The 17469-nt window shown below is 42.7% G+C and overlaps 2 protein-coding genes across 4 annotated transcripts in view; one reads left to right on the top strand and one right to left on the bottom strand.

Annotated features, from left to right (window-relative positions):
- kiaa0825 (KIAA0825 ortholog) overlaps positions 1 to 10107 on the bottom strand; it is a 118968-nt gene extending 108861 nt beyond the window's left edge. For all 3 annotated transcript variants that reach the window (XM_034595290.1, XM_034595291.1, XM_034595292.1), the window contains exons 1-2: positions 9730 to 10107; positions 6091 to 6241 (exon numbers count right to left, since the gene is read on the bottom strand). In XM_034595290.1, coding sequence (XP_034451181.1) covers positions 6091 to 6218 — 128 coding nt within the window. In that variant the 5' untranslated portion in view covers positions 6219 to 6241; positions 9730 to 10107. The remainder of the gene's footprint in view (positions 1 to 6090; positions 6242 to 9729) is intronic.
- A 263-nt stretch (positions 10108 to 10370) lies between these two features.
- The window catches only part of slf1 (SMC5-SMC6 complex localization factor 1), a 32193-nt gene continuing 25094 nt past the window's right edge, over positions 10371 to 17469 (top strand). The window contains exons 1-13 of the mRNA XM_034595302.1: positions 10371 to 10621; positions 11013 to 11124; positions 11841 to 11919; positions 12074 to 12299; positions 12406 to 12559; positions 13522 to 13650; positions 14013 to 14078; positions 14598 to 14744; positions 15628 to 15797; positions 15899 to 16033; positions 16180 to 16330; positions 16523 to 16691; positions 16871 to 17016. Coding sequence (XP_034451193.1) covers positions 11014 to 11124; positions 11841 to 11919; positions 12074 to 12299; positions 12406 to 12559; positions 13522 to 13650; positions 14013 to 14078; positions 14598 to 14744; positions 15628 to 15797; positions 15899 to 16033; positions 16180 to 16330; positions 16523 to 16691; positions 16871 to 17016 — 1683 coding nt within the window. The 5' untranslated portion in view covers positions 10371 to 10621; position 11013. The remainder of the gene's footprint in view (positions 10622 to 11012; positions 11125 to 11840; positions 11920 to 12073; positions 12300 to 12405; positions 12560 to 13521; positions 13651 to 14012; positions 14079 to 14597; positions 14745 to 15627; positions 15798 to 15898; positions 16034 to 16179; positions 16331 to 16522; positions 16692 to 16870; positions 17017 to 17469) is intronic.

The raw sequence follows: 17469 nt of genomic DNA, 5'->3' as shown, positions 1-17469 counted from the left end.
TCATCTTTCTTTTCACTTTACCCCGTGTTTCTGTATTACTTTTCATGTTCATGCTATTTCAACTTTGTAAAAGAAAGGTGTCACCTTAAATGCTTAATCCATGCAAAAACTAGGTTTGCTCAATGCTCACATGCACTTCCACTCACACAGCAAGGCCCAAGCAAGACCAGTGTGGTTCAGGGTGGACGATTGCATTGTGTGTAAATACACAACACTTTAAAACAACACAAAGGACTGTTCAGATGTTGGTTTGATTGTTTGACCTCTGACTTTGCTTTGTTTAGAAGAATAGCAAATACTTTTCCAAAGAAAAACAATTGTTTCTGTTTAATTTCTCTTAAAATAACAATTTCTCTACCATTATATAAAAGACCACTTAAAAATACATTTAAGAGCAAAAGCAGAAGTAAGAAATGCTCTAAATTCGAATGTTAACATTGATTTCTGTCACGTGCCAGGTCCTGCAATGAAACCCTGCTGCAGACTAAATGACAGGAGCGAGCACTGTATGTGTGTTTATAGTGCGTCATAAACATGGATGTTCGTTCTGGGCTCTACCCCAGGACTTCACATAGACAGCAGGTTTCGAATGGGCTTCCATCTGTAGCGCACTTTTCCCCGACTCTCTGAAGTTCATTAAAAACAGAAAATGTAGGTGCACATAAACTGTGCGGAGTCGAGGTCAGACTAAACTGCAGCTTCACAGGACTTCCACCTTGTTAGCCAATGCAGGACTGAGATAGATATTACTGCCGTTTCTGGGACTCAGTTTAGCCATATGTGAACGCAACAGAAAATGAAAGTAAAACCCATGTGAGGCCACAGACTAAAGCAGGGGGTAGGATGGCTCTAAGGCTGTTATACTCCTTCCACTTCCAATCATCTCAGTCTTGCCTTCACCCATCAAAACAATGTACTCTAATGGCTACAGCAACAGCACTCGCTTCAGATACGTTTTCAAACTGTGTCTCCTCTCACACACACACACATCCTCTTCCTCCCCACCGTGCCGGCCCCCTTTCATCCTCTCTCCTCAAAACTTTCCAGATTTTCCTTTTCTTCACTCTCGCCTTTCAATTACACCTCCTTAGGGCCATGCGCTGTAAGTTATAAAGTCAACGTGGATAGCCTGTGTCAAGGAGTCCATCCAGCTCTCTACAATGTTGCGACCTTTTGCCCGCCGGAGTGAAAGCTACCTGCAGCCTAATCAACTCGGCGGGATTAGCTCCGAACCTGATGACTTCCACCGGCAAACAGCTCAGACGCCGAGGAAAAGAGACAGAAAAGGGAACGAGAGAAGAGGAGGGTAAAAATGGGTGGAAAACAGGAGCAGTCATGGAAAATAAAACCATTCAACTTTCCGTGTCAAGGCGACAATGGACCGACCCGTAATGGCAAAAATGGAGGAGAGGACATCGACAAAGGATTCGCAGAATGAGAAAAGAGGGGAGAGGAAACTGGAAGGAAAGGATTCTGTAGGCCCCTCTACAAACATGTCAATCATCTTACCCTAACTGACACACACACACACACACACACACACACACACACACACACACACACACACACACACACACACACACACACACACACACACACACACACACACACACACACACACACACACACACACACGTTTGCTCTTTTGCTGCTAAAGTGAAATCTAATTGTTTTTCAGACCGGGCTAGCTAGACAGTCGACACCGCAACCGTGCTCCCCCCCAACCCTCACCACCGCTGAGAGAGAAAGGGAGCAACCGGAGGTCTTTTATTAGATATGATGGCACATTTCACAGCTCCCTGACTTACAGAAACCCAATCCCGCGATTAGTCAGCGCTTTGACGTTATCTTAAGTTCCTTGTCAGAATTAATTTAACGTGGGTGGGCTGCTGTGGGGCTGTCTGTCTGTCGCGCTCCGCTCCCCTCCGCTTGCCTGCAGGAGGCGGGGTGGTGGTGGGGGGTGGGAGGCAACAGGGGCAGGAAGATCCCTTTCAAATAAGCCCCAGCTCCAGTCGGTGCCAAACCAGCCGCCTGAGAACAAAATATCTCCCTCCATCAAAGGGCCCCATTCTGCGAGGGGGAAAGGGAGTGAATGGGGCTTGAATGAACAGGCTGAAAACAGATCCCGTCCTGGCCCAGTCCATCGCCCACTTAGTGCCCTCAGCCCCCCCAGCCACCCGGCCCAGCCAATGATACCGGAGAACCGATACAGCTGATATCCTAACTTAACACACGTGTCACGCACAGCTAAACACAAAATCAGCTACATACTGCAGGGACTATACAGATCAGTATTTTTGTTCGCTGAAAGGGAACCGTGCACAATGTTTATATGGCAGACTCACAGCTCCACCTGCGTGCACACTTGTGCAAAATCATGAAAATCTGAAACTTACACACACACACACACACACAGAGAGAGAATCAGATTTAAAAGTATTGGTATTGTAACCTGATCAAGATTGGCAGCCGACTAGCGAGAGCCATTTGCCTTGTCAGTGTGAAACTGGAGGCCTGTCTGCAGTCTGCAGGCCTGTACTGACACTTCATTAGAGGTCTTTTCCTGGTGGCCCCCGCTCCCCACTCCCTGCCCAACCCTGCACCGTGCCACTGTCCCATCTGATGAAAACTAATGGATTACAGCATTTCAATTTGGGGGAGCCAGCTCCGTTGTCAGCCTATCTTAATCTCTTTCAATTAGGGAGCAGCTCTTAGGAAAATCTCTGACATCTGAGAAGTGGGAGCAGGCCAGTCACTCTGACCCACAAACCGGCTGAAGTCCTTCACGGGGTATGGGCAGCCCCATCTCTCGGTTTCCCTTTCCTCTCCTGCACTTCCGTAATTTGTCCCAGACTCTGATAAGTCAATTAGGCATCAGGTGAGCGAGCTGTGGATGTGTGTTTGGGTGCGTGTAGGTCTACAGCCCACCCTGGTCGAAGCCAGAGGGAGGTCCTGTGAGGTTTTTGTTCGCCTGGATGTGCGCTGATAGCAAAAGCGCTGTCCTGAAGTAGTCTGGGAGGAAGTTAGCCGCAGCCTGACAGAGATACTGACCAGTGGTCCCCCACGGCGAGAGGAGGATTGCCTTATTTTTAGCCCCATTCTCCATTATCCGGACGCTTTGTTCTCATAATGGTTATCCCTCTCCCATCTGCAGGAACACAAAATAACCCTTTAATGCTTAGAAAGCAGAAAAATGGCCCGGCCTCTCGGTAATAAGCCTTGAATTACCTACCCAAGGGTTTTCGTTTCAAGATGTGGAATCTTCAATTATTATGTTCCCATTTAGAAGGAGGAAGGAAAGAAAGAGAGGGAAGGGGAGGGAGACGGAGAGATAGAGTGAGGAAGGGATGAGTCCCAGACACTAATGGTGCCAGAGTGAGGCTTTGTTCACTTGCTACATTTAGCCTGTCCTTCATCATCTGCCCTCAGCCTCAAAACGCCACAAACGATAAAAGACCTAAAATATAGATTTCTCTTTGTCTTCTCCCCCCCCCCCCCCCCCCCCCCCATGTCTCCATCTCGCACTATCCCCGTCTGCCATCACTGATAGACATCTATCTCTCAGTCTTCAGTGAAAAAGTCAAATTAAAGTTTCTACGTTGCACTGTCTTCCATAACATAGGATTTCAGAATTGTTCAGGTAGTTAATTGAATGAAACCATCATAAATTATTAGAAATTATTCGTCTTTCACGGTAGGTTATCACATATTTGACCATAGATGTTTCGGATTACTGTAAACTGAGTCTTACAGTCTGATGAGTGTCTCCATCCAGAGGCTCCTTAGTGCAACCATCCCAAATCCACTCAACCATGAACACAGAGAGAAATAAGTCAGAACTGAGACTTCAGACATTTTCATCGTGATTCAGCAGCTCAGCTTTCACACTGCATTTTTTCAGCGTAGGAAATTCACTTCCTACTTCTAAAGACAAATCTCCGTCAAACAACAAACAAGCCTGAAAACTATTTTATTTCACTGAAAGTCCTCAATGATGGCTTAAATCCAACAGATCATATTTACAGACTCGGGGGGGAAAACCAGGTTATTGGGAAATATCCAGTTTAGGCTGAATCAGACAAGACACTTATCCTGGAATAAAGTTGTTGGTCCAACTCCTACAACTACTATACATGCAGGTGGTCAGATGTATCTCTGTGAACAACCATATGTTTTCAAGGCTTATATATTTTCAATGTTGCAGCAGACAATCTGATGACAACGCAGAATCGAGAGGATATATTCCGTTTTTTGTGCACGGTGCACAGCGAAATGACAGCTCATTGTCAGCTCACATTGTTTCCTCACATTGTGCGAATATGTCTGAATTCTACAAACAGGCTGTTCAGCTGCGGAAACATTTACTTTAGTTTCAGAGTCACTTGTAGTAACACTTTGGATTTAATTACTACAATTCAGATTCAAGAACACACAGTCACAGAAATGAACTTAACTCGTATTATTCCGCACTGCTGCCACAGACACACTTAATGTCTTGTGTCTATACTGCATATCTAGAAAAAAATACCCTGCTAGACCTGTCCCTTGGTATGGGGCCACAAAAGGTTGCATGTAGCTTGCTTACTAGGTGTCCTTCACCCTTTTACTCCAAAGTAATTACTTTGGAGTAAATTACCTTTCAATCAAGATCAAATCCAGTTATAATAAATGAAAAGCTTTATTCATTTTCAATATTCTGATGTTTTTGATAGCAGGCATTTTCAGAGGATTCATTTTTAAGCTCACTAAAGGTGACAAAAGGCAACAAAGTGTGATTACATGTACCATTCACTCTTCTTATTTGTCTGTGATTGGTGAATTGAACATTCTTCATTCAGGAGACTGACACGGTTGAACTGTGTGGAGTAACAATAAAGATAGAGAGGCAGAGAAGAAAGTAATTCAGTCCAACACACACGATCTATGGTGTGGTGGATGGAGTCTCTCTGATTTTAATCATGAAATCATATTTCTACCTTGTGGACACTTCCGCTTGCCACAGTTGTAAACAATATTACTGCTGTTTTTTTTTAAGTCTGTCAGTCGTGCAGGTAGCTCCTCTCTTTAAAATCACACCTGCTGCTGCCTGCACACCTCTCTCAGTGGTAGTCAGCATAAAAAAACTGAGATTGTTTTCCCCCAGTATCAGAGTGAGCCTTTTTTTCCCCTTAATCTTTGTACAGTTCCAAAAAAAACAAACAATTTCCATAGTTGTGAAAATCCCACCAAATAAAAAGCAAGGGTTTAATTATGTTTTGCCAAACTTACTGTTTAGCATTCATCATTGTGCCTGTTTTGTCATTCTGAGCCTCACATTATATTGCACTGTGCTTCCTGCCGTTCACCTGACAATCGTAGAAACAAATCAAAGTCTTTTCCTGAATTAAAAAAATCCTAACCCCCTGAACCTAACCCCCCCTAACCCTTAAACTAACATGTGAGTCTTATGTAAAATCATGTGGGGATCCATCCATCCATTCATCCACTGTCTTCTGCTTATCCAAGATCGGGTCAAAGCAGCCGGCTATGTAAGGTGTTCCATCCATTTTTTAAGCTCTTCCTGGTAGATCCCGAGGCGCTCCCAGACTAAATGGGATATGTAGTCCCTCCATGAGTTCTGGGTCTTCCCCTGGGTCTCCTCCCACTTGGGCGTTCCTGGTAAACCTCCAATAGAAGGTGCCCAGGAGGAATCCTAATTAGATGCCCGAACCACCTCAACTGTGCCCTTTTGATTTGAGGGAACAGCGGTTCTACTCCGAGCTCCCTCTGGATGTCCGAACTCCCCACTGTATCTCTAAGGCTGAGCCCAGCCACCCGGTGGAGAAAACAAATGTTGGTTGTTTGTATTTGCCATCTTGTGACTATAGGAGATGGTCGGACTTGGTCAATCGAAAGCTCTGCCTAGCGGCTCAGCTCCTTCCATCCCCACAATGGTCTGGTACAACGTCCACATTACTGTTGACGACGCACCATCATGTGGGGATATGAAATTCAAAGAAAGAAGAAGTGCCAGAACTATTTTAATGGAAGAAAATGAAAACAGATGGGAGAATGGCATATTAAGTCAATGCTTTTACTGCTCTGACTGACCTGGCATTGAGACTCAGTTTCTCCTCTGTGTCTTTTATGAACTGATCAAAGTCCAGGTCACTGGAAACCCCTGGAACCAGAAGCTCCACAGAGGCGTGGTCGTCAGGAAAGTCAGCGGGCCACTCCATACTGCTCTGCAGGGACAGGATCTAGAGAGAGAGGAAGAGATATAGAGGGTTTAGAACAATAAAAACATTGTACATGTCGCGTACACGTTCATGAAACAAAATGAAAAAGACAGCACTGGTGTCAGGATTCAATAAAAGCTGTAGTCGGCTGCATGATCTGGCCTGTTGTGTAATCATAGTTGTCTGTCAAGAAACTATCCACACAAACATTTACACTCCCACAGTCGTGTGGTCTATAATAATTTGAAATTTTCTCAAACAGGCGTCTTATTAGGAGGCACAAATCAATTGCACCCGAAAGGCCCGAAACAAAGGGAAGCTTATCATCAACAAAAACAGTTTCTTCCAGTTCCCCTCCTCTTCTCCTCGGAAAATCATTTGCTGAAGGACGAGACCCCTGATCAAAATTCATTGCTTCAGCCTCTAACCATTTCCACCTACTGACACTGTAGTGAGTTAACACCGGGGGGAAAAATAGACCAAATAAATAAACAATGAGGTGAGATGCTCTTCAGTCAAGGCTTTAAATAAACAGCTCATCCCTCTACGTCTCTCAGAACTGGGGGCCACCCCCCCCGTACCCTATGGTGCTTAACGCTCATGCTAACAGCCAATCCCATGCCGGTGCCGCGTTGCTGGGTCTCATATCAACACTGTCATCAACACGAGTCAAGTGGAAGGTAATGGAGAGTGTCTGTGTCAATTTGGCTTTCTCACACTCCGCCTCTCAGCCCTTCCTCGTCATCTGCTCTGATTTTAATAATCCCTGTCAAACTCCAAACAGCTCCCCGCACTCCGCTCCGCTTCTACGCCGCCGCGTACAGTCTATGCCACTCTCCCTGACAGGGCAGACAGGAAACTCAACATTCATTTAGCGTGCACAAAGGGAGGCCTGTCCAGCTGGACAAATATTATTTTCCTCCGCTGACAGCCTCACCAGTTAAGCTTGTCCTTTATTGTTTTTCCCCTCTCTTCTTCTCTCATACTGTTTCCCCTCATCATCACGCTCCCTCTGCGCCACAGTCGGGGGAACGGGTCTATACACAGCCATTACTGAGAGGGAAGAAGATTTTCAATCCATGGATTAGGAACTCAACATTGTAATTATATGGGCTGAGCCTGTGTGTGTGTGTGTGTAATTTTGAATTGTGTCTGTGGCATCATACTTCGGTGTACACACTCAGACACAGTGGAGTTCTGCTGGGCGTCTACCTCCTGCTTCGCCAACACATCATCTGTTATCTTAAGCATGAGTGTGTACATGCAAGTGTGTTTCTGTCAGGCTTCTTCCAGGCAACACACACAGGGCCTCATTAGTACTATACTTTAAATCAGCCGGTCTCCATTGTCTTGTCATTAGCTCTTTACAAAGCAGATGTTGGAGGAGCCCCTGTGTTTCACAGTGTTGCAACAGGGACAACTGGGCCAGGCGCTTCCTGCCTGAGACATTGACTCCATAGCTATTAGAACACTGGAAGAAGGAAAGACACACACACACACACACACACACACACACACACACACACACACACACACACACACACACACACACACACACACACACACACACACTGTCCTATCTCTCTCGCTGCTGCCTGTCTACCCCAGCTTTGCTAACACACAGGCCTATTTACAGTAATGAGTTTGTCCTGAAATATTTAGCAGCATGTCCCCCAGGCCGCCGCTTTAAAGCCACTTAGAGCATGTCAAGTTAAAGTCAACATTATTTTAGAGGGGATACCTAACAGTCTGCTGTAAAGGAAACCTAATAAATTAAATAGGTGCATATTCCAAAATCACAGGCCTGCTGAGGACTATCTCATGTATCCCCGGGGTGGGGGGTGGGGGGGCAGGGCTTCAGTGTAACGGTGCAGTCACGTGGCTCCGCTACACTGTGCAGTAGGTCCTGTTTGCTTATAGTGATGATCCTCCGATTTTGGTATTGTGTCATTTCTCCTAAATGTGGGAGGCACAGATGTTATTAAATGTATTGGTCACTTTTTTTTCTTTACTACAGGGAGATATGTGGACATAATATCCTCTTAAAACATGTTGTGTAAAATGGTTTGAATATCACAGTGCAACGTCTAACAAATGGCCGTGTGATTAGCTTACACTGAGGGAATGAATAATACATGACCTAATCCTGATATCGCTTGTCATTGCTGTTATTGTGGAATAATCATTGTCATTCAACAGTATTAAAGTAGCCTGGGCAATGATTCAACTGCAGCTACATAAACACCTAAACACCCAAACAATATTGATGATCATCTTGCGCAGCTTTTTGCGTCCGAGCCGTCATGACTTCAGTAGAGGTTGCATGGTTGTTTTTGATAAGTGCATGAAAAATGTGTCCGGAACAAAGTCAATGTCAGCATAGTTCTCAACCGAGCTGTGAGTAGCTTTACAATAATTTCAATCATGTGCACAAAATCTAATAACAATGAATTTTACCAATCCCAAAAGAGATGTTCACTTTGACAGAGAGGAAGAAAGAAAATCACCATATATGAGATTCAATTCAAGATTCAAGATTCAAGAGTTTATTGTCATATGCACAACGATAACATTAGCAGTCGCTTGCAATGAAATGCTTGGGTCACAGGCTCTCTTATAACAATGCTCAATCAAAATTTAAAATTAAAAAAAATATATACATATCTAAAATATATATATATATCTAGATATATATATCTAAAATATATATATATATATACACCTAAAGAAAAAGAAGAGAACCTGGAATCTGCAAAAGATATATATCCTTTTTTATAGTTTTTCTTCATTTATGATTTTTAGAATTAATCTATGAATGACTAATTGATTATCAATTGCTTGTTGTTGATTAAGTTTGTCAAATGGCTAATAAATGATCAACAAATCTTTTAATCTTACCCCTGCTTTTCATGGTGGTGTTTTGCGACATACACACACACACGTACATCAAGATCTTCTACATCAGATTTTTGATGTGCTGGTAAATCAAACTCTAATCATAGTCCGTCTAGAAACCATCATCATTTCTAAGAACCTAAATTAAAATGTTTTTTTTGTCCAACCACTAGATTTACACTCTATTATCAGATTTGAGAAATTTGATGACTTAAAAGGGATTAACCAATTAATGTTTAACTGATTATAATAAAATAGGCTTGATGTTGCTGTTGGTTTAATTATGTTTTATTATCATAGTCTTTATTGTAACATAGTGGTGTTAACCATAAATAACAGTGTATGTGTGTGTGTGTGTGAGAGAGAGAGAGAGAGAGAGAGAGAGAGAGAGAGAGAGAGAGAGAGAGAGAGAGACCTTTGACATAAATGCAGAATAACTGACTATTACCTGCTTTACAACCAGACACAAACAGATGCTTGAATATCACACTAAGGTGCTAATGGCCAGCAGTATTTAGTGATTTAAAAGATGGCAGCCACGCAGCTAAATGTAACACAACATAAACAACGTGTTACTCTGAGCGACACCACCACTGTTATTGATGCATCTTACCTTTTTACAAGCTCCTTTCATTCGTCTCTTGTCTCGACGTTAATCCATTCCAGTTGGAGGGAATATAAGCAGCGTCATTTACAGTCACTTATCGCTGACATTTGTGTGTGACAGATACTTGTAGCTACAACAAAGCTGTAAACAGCCAATAAACCTCCAGAGAATAACAACAAGTCACTGTGATGAACAGTTGATCAGACTCTGTCACTGAACGTCCACCGGACAACGCGCTGAACCGTTCCTGGAAACCAACGAACGGTTTTTAAATCGGAGACTCGATCAGAATCAAACCGATTTCACCGATCGATCGGGTATGCCCGTTAATCAGAACGAACGGTACAATAACCTGTTATTTTTCGTTGTTTCCGGGCCCAGAAAGCGTCCGTGACAACAACCCGGAAGTAAAGACTGAAAACTTCCGCTTCATGGGAAAGACCAGCTGATGAAACAAAACAGGGGGGGAATAGAGTGCGTTGTGACTAAATAACTAACTACAATATGCTTTACTATAATAATGAACATTAACATACTATAAATCGTGATATATAAAATGTGTGTATATTTAATGAAATATATTTTCATGAGGATGTTGCTAATTCTAAAAACAAAATGTGACTGTCTGGTGGACTCCCCCTGTCTCTGGAACAGTCAGCTGTGCGCTGTTACTTGTCAACACATGGAAGTTGGGCGGTGGAGAAACGTAAGGATCTAAACACTTGTTCACTCAACTAATCCCCAAAGTCCAAGCAGGCCCACGTGTCCTTACCTTTCTTCTGAAGAAGCGAACACAAACTGGCGCCGAACTCCGCTCACGTTCCTGGACGACTGGGTCAGGGGTTTGGCGCCTTTATGAAGGAGGGAGGACGCAGATGTATTAGTCGGTGGCGTCAGAAAGGTACATGATCAGTCAGCTGTGTTTTTGAAACAACTGGAAATCACTGAGCAGTGAACATGTGGTTTGTGGTTAAGTCACACATGAGAGTGTAAGTTTATTAAAAGCCATCTATGCTGCAGGAACTTACTCACAACTGTGCAGCCTGCTTTGTTGCCATGCATTTAGTGAATGCAAAACACAAACACAACACAACATACACACAAATGTCATGATGTGTACTTAAGATAATTAAAACCTCCTCATCCGGTTTTTTTCTACCAGTTGCCTGTAAAAGCATTCTAGGCCATTGCAGGCGAACAAGAACTGCAGCATTCAAAGCATGAATTGTAAGTCATGACTTATCAGTGGCATCTTGTCATAATGATAGTGTTTCCTTCTGCTTCCTCTTCAGGATGGAGAGCAGCTCACATGTTTTTCAGATCTCTGGAATCAAGGCACGTGATAAGAAGAGAGCATTGGTCCAGGGGATCCAGCAGCTGGGTGGGAAATACATAGGTGGCTCGGTGAGTAGAGATCACGTCTGTTCAGAGGGAACTGACCGATCCATCCAAGGATATATTACATTTTTTATGTCTATGAGACGCCCTTCACACAAACAGTGCTGCCCCAAAGTCAGTTACTACACTCACAAGCAACCTAGAGACCCAAATAAAGAAAACCAGGTAAATCAATTAGCTATTTATTATATATTATCACATTATTGAATAATGAAAAAAGTGTCAAGATAAAGCTGAATCAAATCAGTGTTTTTTAATGGTTGTTCTTTATGAGTTATTTATAATAAATTGATTAATGGTAGCTTTTTTCCTCATAGGATCTACAATCCTTTATTGTATCAAGCTTCAACAGGTTATTATAACCATGTTGCACTTAAATTTCACTTTCTGTATCGTTCCATCCTGTAATGTTCTATTGTAATAATCACATGGTGTTATTTTAATATCCTGTCCTCCAACTAAATGATTCCAAGCTAATTGTAATGAAAAAGTCATCAAAAATAAGTTATTTTAAGTACATATTTCTTGCATAGGAATAGTTTCTACTGACATAAATCTGTATTAATCACAGTGAACATGATTTTGATTTGAATTGCAAATTCACTGCCCAGACCTTTAATACAACCATCATTGGTTTATACCATAAATACCCACATCCGGTTGTCTGTTCTATATTATAGTGTGTTACATGTCCATAAACAGATGTGATGATTGTCTTCCAGGTTTATCAACATGCCAGCACCCATCTCATCATCCCTCAGGTGTTGTCCAGTGAAAAGTTTTTGGCAGCCTGTGCTGCAGGTCAGTCAGATTGATTATTATGATAATAAGAATCAAAGTTAAAAAATGATTCCTCTTCACCTAACTGAGCTACTTCCAAAGCTTTTCTGTGACTCAACACGACTGTTCTCTCTTTCATTGATTTTTGTTTAATTCCCCCCTTCCCCTCCACCAGGAAAGTGGGTTGTGACTCCAGACTATGTGCTGGACAGTATTAAGAATGGTTCCTGGCTTGCGGAGGGACTCTATGAGGTGACCATATCCCCGGTGGCCTCCTCCGCCTTCTACCCCGTCAGGCAGTGGAGGGAGAAGGTGGCCAGTGGGAGACTAAAAGGAGCCTTTCAAGGGTGGAGGGTCCTCCTCATGGTCCAGGAGCCCACTCGCAGAGCCATGTTCAAACGGTGAGCTGTCACACATACACCCACACACACACACAAACAAAAAAACAATCCATCTATGGATAAAGTTGTAAAGTGGAATAATCGTATATTCTTTAATCTTTGACAGGCTGCTCATAGCAGGCAAGGCAGAAGTTTTCAACAGCCCTCCTCCGTCTCCTGCCTCCATCACTCATGTCATGGCTAAACCCGTTATAGAAATCTCAAAGTCCTACAGCGCTCCTTGTTACCCTGTGAGCCATATTGTCCAGCACCTGTTTGGGGTAAGTCAGACTCATTCGTGTAAATGATTGATTATGAGGATTCATCATGATTTCATCTATTCATTTTACTCATTAAATTATTTTTTTAACTCTCAGTTATAAATGCAGTCAGTACTCAAGTTTAAAAGGCTTTAATTTGCTCAAATCTATTCCTTTAACAGTTCATATTAAAACTTTTTTTCTTGTTGAAATATTGGCTTGAATATGTTTTGGACACTTTATTTATTACATTTTTACTTTCTTCAACACTTAAACAAACATAAACAAGACAAAGTAAATCACATATAAGAACCAGATAAACAAACAAATAAACAAACAAACAAACAAACAAACAAACGGGTTAAGGGTCAGAAATACATTCCATGGCTAACAAGGCCGAGGAAGGCCCAAGATGAAGGCTAAAGACAAACTCCTGGAAGGTCAGGCACGATGCAATACAGATAGTAAACGATACAATGAAGTATAAGCAAAACATTTAGTTTCCAGACTGGCGCCTCTTCATGCAAATGAAACTTCCCCAGCTCTCATAAAACCTTGCGAACCCTGACAGCCTACACATAATTTCTTCGACTACAGGAAACCACGTCTTCATGCCATTTTTAAAACAAGGAGAGGAAACAGATTTCCACTCCCTCAGAATAACCCTATCAGCTGTGATCATAGCAAACATGAGGGGTTGTTGTAATGCTGGAGGAAGCATCGTAAAGTAATTGGAGCAACCCCAAATCACAGAGAGACTGTCAGGGATTAGCTCTCTGCTATTTATGATACTGTACAAATACAGTATCCCAAAAGCAGCTTGGGGCAGGAGCAGAAAAGATGAGCCAGGGTCCCATCAGCGGACTCACACTTAGTAGAGACGGAAGGAACAATTCGATTGAGTTGAGTCTTAGTAAAAAAGTTTAGCCGACTTTGTTAACTTTAGTTTGAGAGTCTAAAATATTCCAGTTTTTCTTTGGCAGAGCAATTGTGTGGATATGAATTTCAACGTAACAGATCATCATCCAACAGAGACGAAGAGGACCAGGTTTGTTGATCTTGACTTCTCCAACCTGGAGACGGAGCTCAGGGACTATGTCGTCAAAAAGGAGGTGTGTACGTGTGTGGAATAGAGTGTGGATACCCGACCCGAGCCTGTGCGGACCCAATGTGTCTGCCCTTGCTTTGCACAATATTATAAATGATAATTTTGGGTTTGGGTCTGGTTCGGTAATGTAGGCTGGGCTATGAACTTGATTTGTTGCAAGTGCCTGTTGGGTTTGGGTCAGACTTGGTGAATCTGCTAGAAAATTGCCGCCGGAGCCGCATTTTAGTGTGGAAGCATGTTGCAGAGAAGCACTTAAGTGGAGTTTTCAGGAATACTTTTATAAACTCACTCAAACTTCACTGTGAAATGATCTTTTTTAGCTGCTTCGTATGTGTTTGACATTATTAACATGGTGTTTTTCTACAGGCCCGGCCGAGACTGTGCCTCCTTGAGTTTCTGGGTTATCATGACCCTCACCGTCCACTGTCACAGGTTAGGTCCACCCCCCCCCACCCCTATTCCCCCAGCTCTGATCGCTATTATACAACTCTAAAATAACTATGTATTTCATCAGGAGGATCAGGTCATTCAATTTCCTTTATGTCATACTTTTCAATAGAAAGTGACATGTAGAGCGAGCGAGCGTCATACGCAGGTCACCGATTTAACTACCACTGTCGGCCGATCTGAGAGTTTTGATTGGCAGGTCTATTAACAATACTCTCCACCGTCCTGTCCATACCTGTACCCAAGTGGATCGCCGTCAGACTGCTATTATAAGTGCTCATGTATTTCCATTCTGTACTTTCTGAGTCCATATGCTATTTGCCAATAAGTGACAGTCAGAAACGACCCCTAGGAACTTTCAATGCCCATTCACTTCCTATTTCCATTACCCTTCTGCCCTCACTTTTCCTCTCCTCTTTCTGCCATCCGTCTCCTTGAGTGCCACGGTTTCTCCTCCTTTCCCATTTACCTCTAAAGTTTCACTTTTTTTTTTTATTCCTCCAGGCAACAGAGACAGACTTCAGCAACATTGGTAGTATGATAGAGTGCGGCCTCTTCGCTGAAGCCTTGGACTCGATCAGAAGTGCTATGTTTCCAGGTCTGCTGCCACCGGGGCCGTACCTGATCTCCCTCTTAGAATACGCACAGCAGGTAGAACCAGAATTACCAGAGTGCAGGAACTCCCACATGCTGCTGCTTGATCTCCAAGACCGTATTACCGGTTCTATAACCGTTGAGACTTTGGATAGCTGCCTTTTTGTTGTAATTCTTTTTTTCAGTGTCAGTTGATTAAAGTGCAATTTAGGGCTGCAACTAATAATTGTTTTAATTATCCATTTTATATCGATTTCCTTTTTGCTTAATCGATACATTGTTTTGTGTATGAAATATTAAGTCCTCATTGACATTACATTACATTACATTTCATTTAGCTCACGCTTTTATCCAAAGCGACTTACAATAAGTGCATTCAACCATGAGGGTACAAACCCAGAACAACAAGAATAGAGAAAGTACAATTTCTTAAAAAAAGCAAAACTACAAAGTGCTATAAGTAAGTGCCATTTAAGTGCTACTAAATTGTTAGTTTAAAAATGTTGTTCAAGGTATAGTCGGAAGAGGTGTGTTTTTAGTTTGCGGCGGAAGATGTGTAAACTTTCTGATGTCCGGATGTCCATGGGGAGCTCATTCCACCATTTAGGAGCCAGGACAGCAAACAGTCGTGATTTTGATGAGTGTTTAGCTCGCAGTGAGGGAGCAACAAACCGATTGGCCGACATCATCGAATACCCTGTTTTGTACAACTAACATCCGAAACCCAGTGTTCAGCTTACATGATTTAATCAAAGGAAAGCAGTAAAACCTTGCATGAGAAGAACCTAACAATGTTTGCTTGTATAATTCATTCATTTTAATTGCCATTTAATTTTCTGCCACAAGTCATCGCAGGTCCATTGTAATTACACATTCTTTCTGTATATGCAAATATCAAAACGACTCAGACTTCAGTTGCTGTGTGTTCATTATTGCACAGGGAAACGCCACGTCTGTCTTCCTGAGAAACTTCCTGCAGGTCATGAATAACCTGCTCTTTACGAACCCTCCCTGGCTCGCTCCCAGCACAGTGAAGAAATATTTTGCTCAGGTGCTGCAGTGTCCCCGGTGCAAGACGGGACTTTGGCCTTTTCTGCAGACGGCCATCAGGTAATCCTAATGTCACTGTAATGTTTGGACATCAGGTAAAAAAAAAGTTTCATGCACTAATCATATATCTACTGCTTGTCTATATGTGTGTTTTCCTTCAGTTACTGTCTGTCCGGTGAGGTCACTTGTCACCCACTTCCCGGACCGGCCCCGCCACTGCTGATACGTTTCCATAGTGACCTCGTGGCGTTTGTCCTCAGGCTCTTCCAGGGGGAGCTCCACTTCATCACCTCAGGGTACCGACTCACTCATACACAGTGGGAGTGTTAAATAGGCAGTCGTCTTTTTCTCTCTCAGATATGAATATATACTCTTCAATGAACCATATTAGGATCAGATGCTCTGTCCCGCCTTCATTCACAACTGTCTTCCTCTGGCTCAGGGATTTTGTGCCTCAAGGAGCAGCAGTTCCTCCGGCGTCGGCATCAGGGTCTTTGCTATATGGAACCTTCTGGACCGTGTGGGAGCGCTCCACACTGCTGTCTCAAGCTGTGAAACAACTTACTCAGCTCCTAGTACAGGCGGCCATTGAGGTAAATGCTCCGGAACTTGTGCATTGCAATTCACTAGTAATTAGCCAGCAGATGACAACAACAGAAGTAGGTTTATTTAGATCTGTTTTTGTAAAAATGGGACAGTTTTGTCTTATGTGACACGATCAAGAGACTTTAACAACTTGATGTTGAACCTGAAGATGATGATGCTGATGCGTGTCTTCATTACAGGATTACGTAGAGACGGATGAGACGCAGATGCTGCATTTGGCGGACACTCTGCTGGACCTGCTGTCTGTGCTGGTGGAGTTCTGGTGTCAGCAGCACTTCAAACTGAACCAGAACCTGGTGAACAAGGGCCTGAAAGACCTAGCAGAGCACTTTGCTCTCGTCAGCCAAGGTATGGAATAAAAACCTGACAACCTGGAAGAATATCAACAAGAATATCTGTTTTTAATTCAGAATTGTAACTTCTGAATTTTGAACCATGCAATCTGTCTGACCTGAAACTTTCCTTTTTGAAGTGATAATCGACAGCATCGTATGTTTTGTGCATCTTTCCTCTGTTGCGTCTTGCAGATGTGTCTCCAGAGGTTCTGGCAGAGGTCGTCATCAGGGTTTCCTCCACCAGACTTAAGTTGGTGATGGCTGATGCCATATTCAGGAGTCTGTGTTGCAGAAGTGGATTCACTGTGAGAGATGAACCTCTCTCTCTCAAGAAAATGGTGTGTATGGGTGCATGCATGTACTTTCTTCATTTCATTACCCAACACATTCCCTCTGCTCTCATCAACCCTGTGCACTTTGACCTGCTGTAGTAGGCCACAAGTTTAAAGAGTTTGAGCTGGACTTTAGTATTTGTTCAAGTACAAGAACATTACAATTTAATTTAGTGATATTTGGGTTAAATAAGAGCATGCAAGTTTACAAATTTAATAAAAAAAAATACAATCTATTACTGATTTAAAAAAGTTTCTGATGAATACACTAGTTCTAATCATTTAGTTTTCCCTCTTCCTCTGTGCATTGTTATGGTAAAGACATAAACCACAGATGTTCTGCATTAGTTAACTTGGCAGTGTGAGAACTTGTATAGATTATGTTACAGTTCACTGCTACATAGGGTAAAAAAATGCTGATGTGGTTGACCCATTATATTATGTTGCAGTAGAACATCT

Source organism: Hippoglossus hippoglossus, chromosome 9, assembly GCF_009819705.1.
Source record: "Hippoglossus hippoglossus isolate fHipHip1 chromosome 9, fHipHip1.pri, whole genome shotgun sequence".
In the NCBI taxonomy this organism is placed as follows: domain Eukaryota; kingdom Metazoa; phylum Chordata; class Actinopteri; order Pleuronectiformes; family Pleuronectidae; genus Hippoglossus; species Hippoglossus hippoglossus.
Note: the sequence above shows the minus strand (reverse complement) of the source record. Positions and strands in the feature narration are given on the sequence as shown.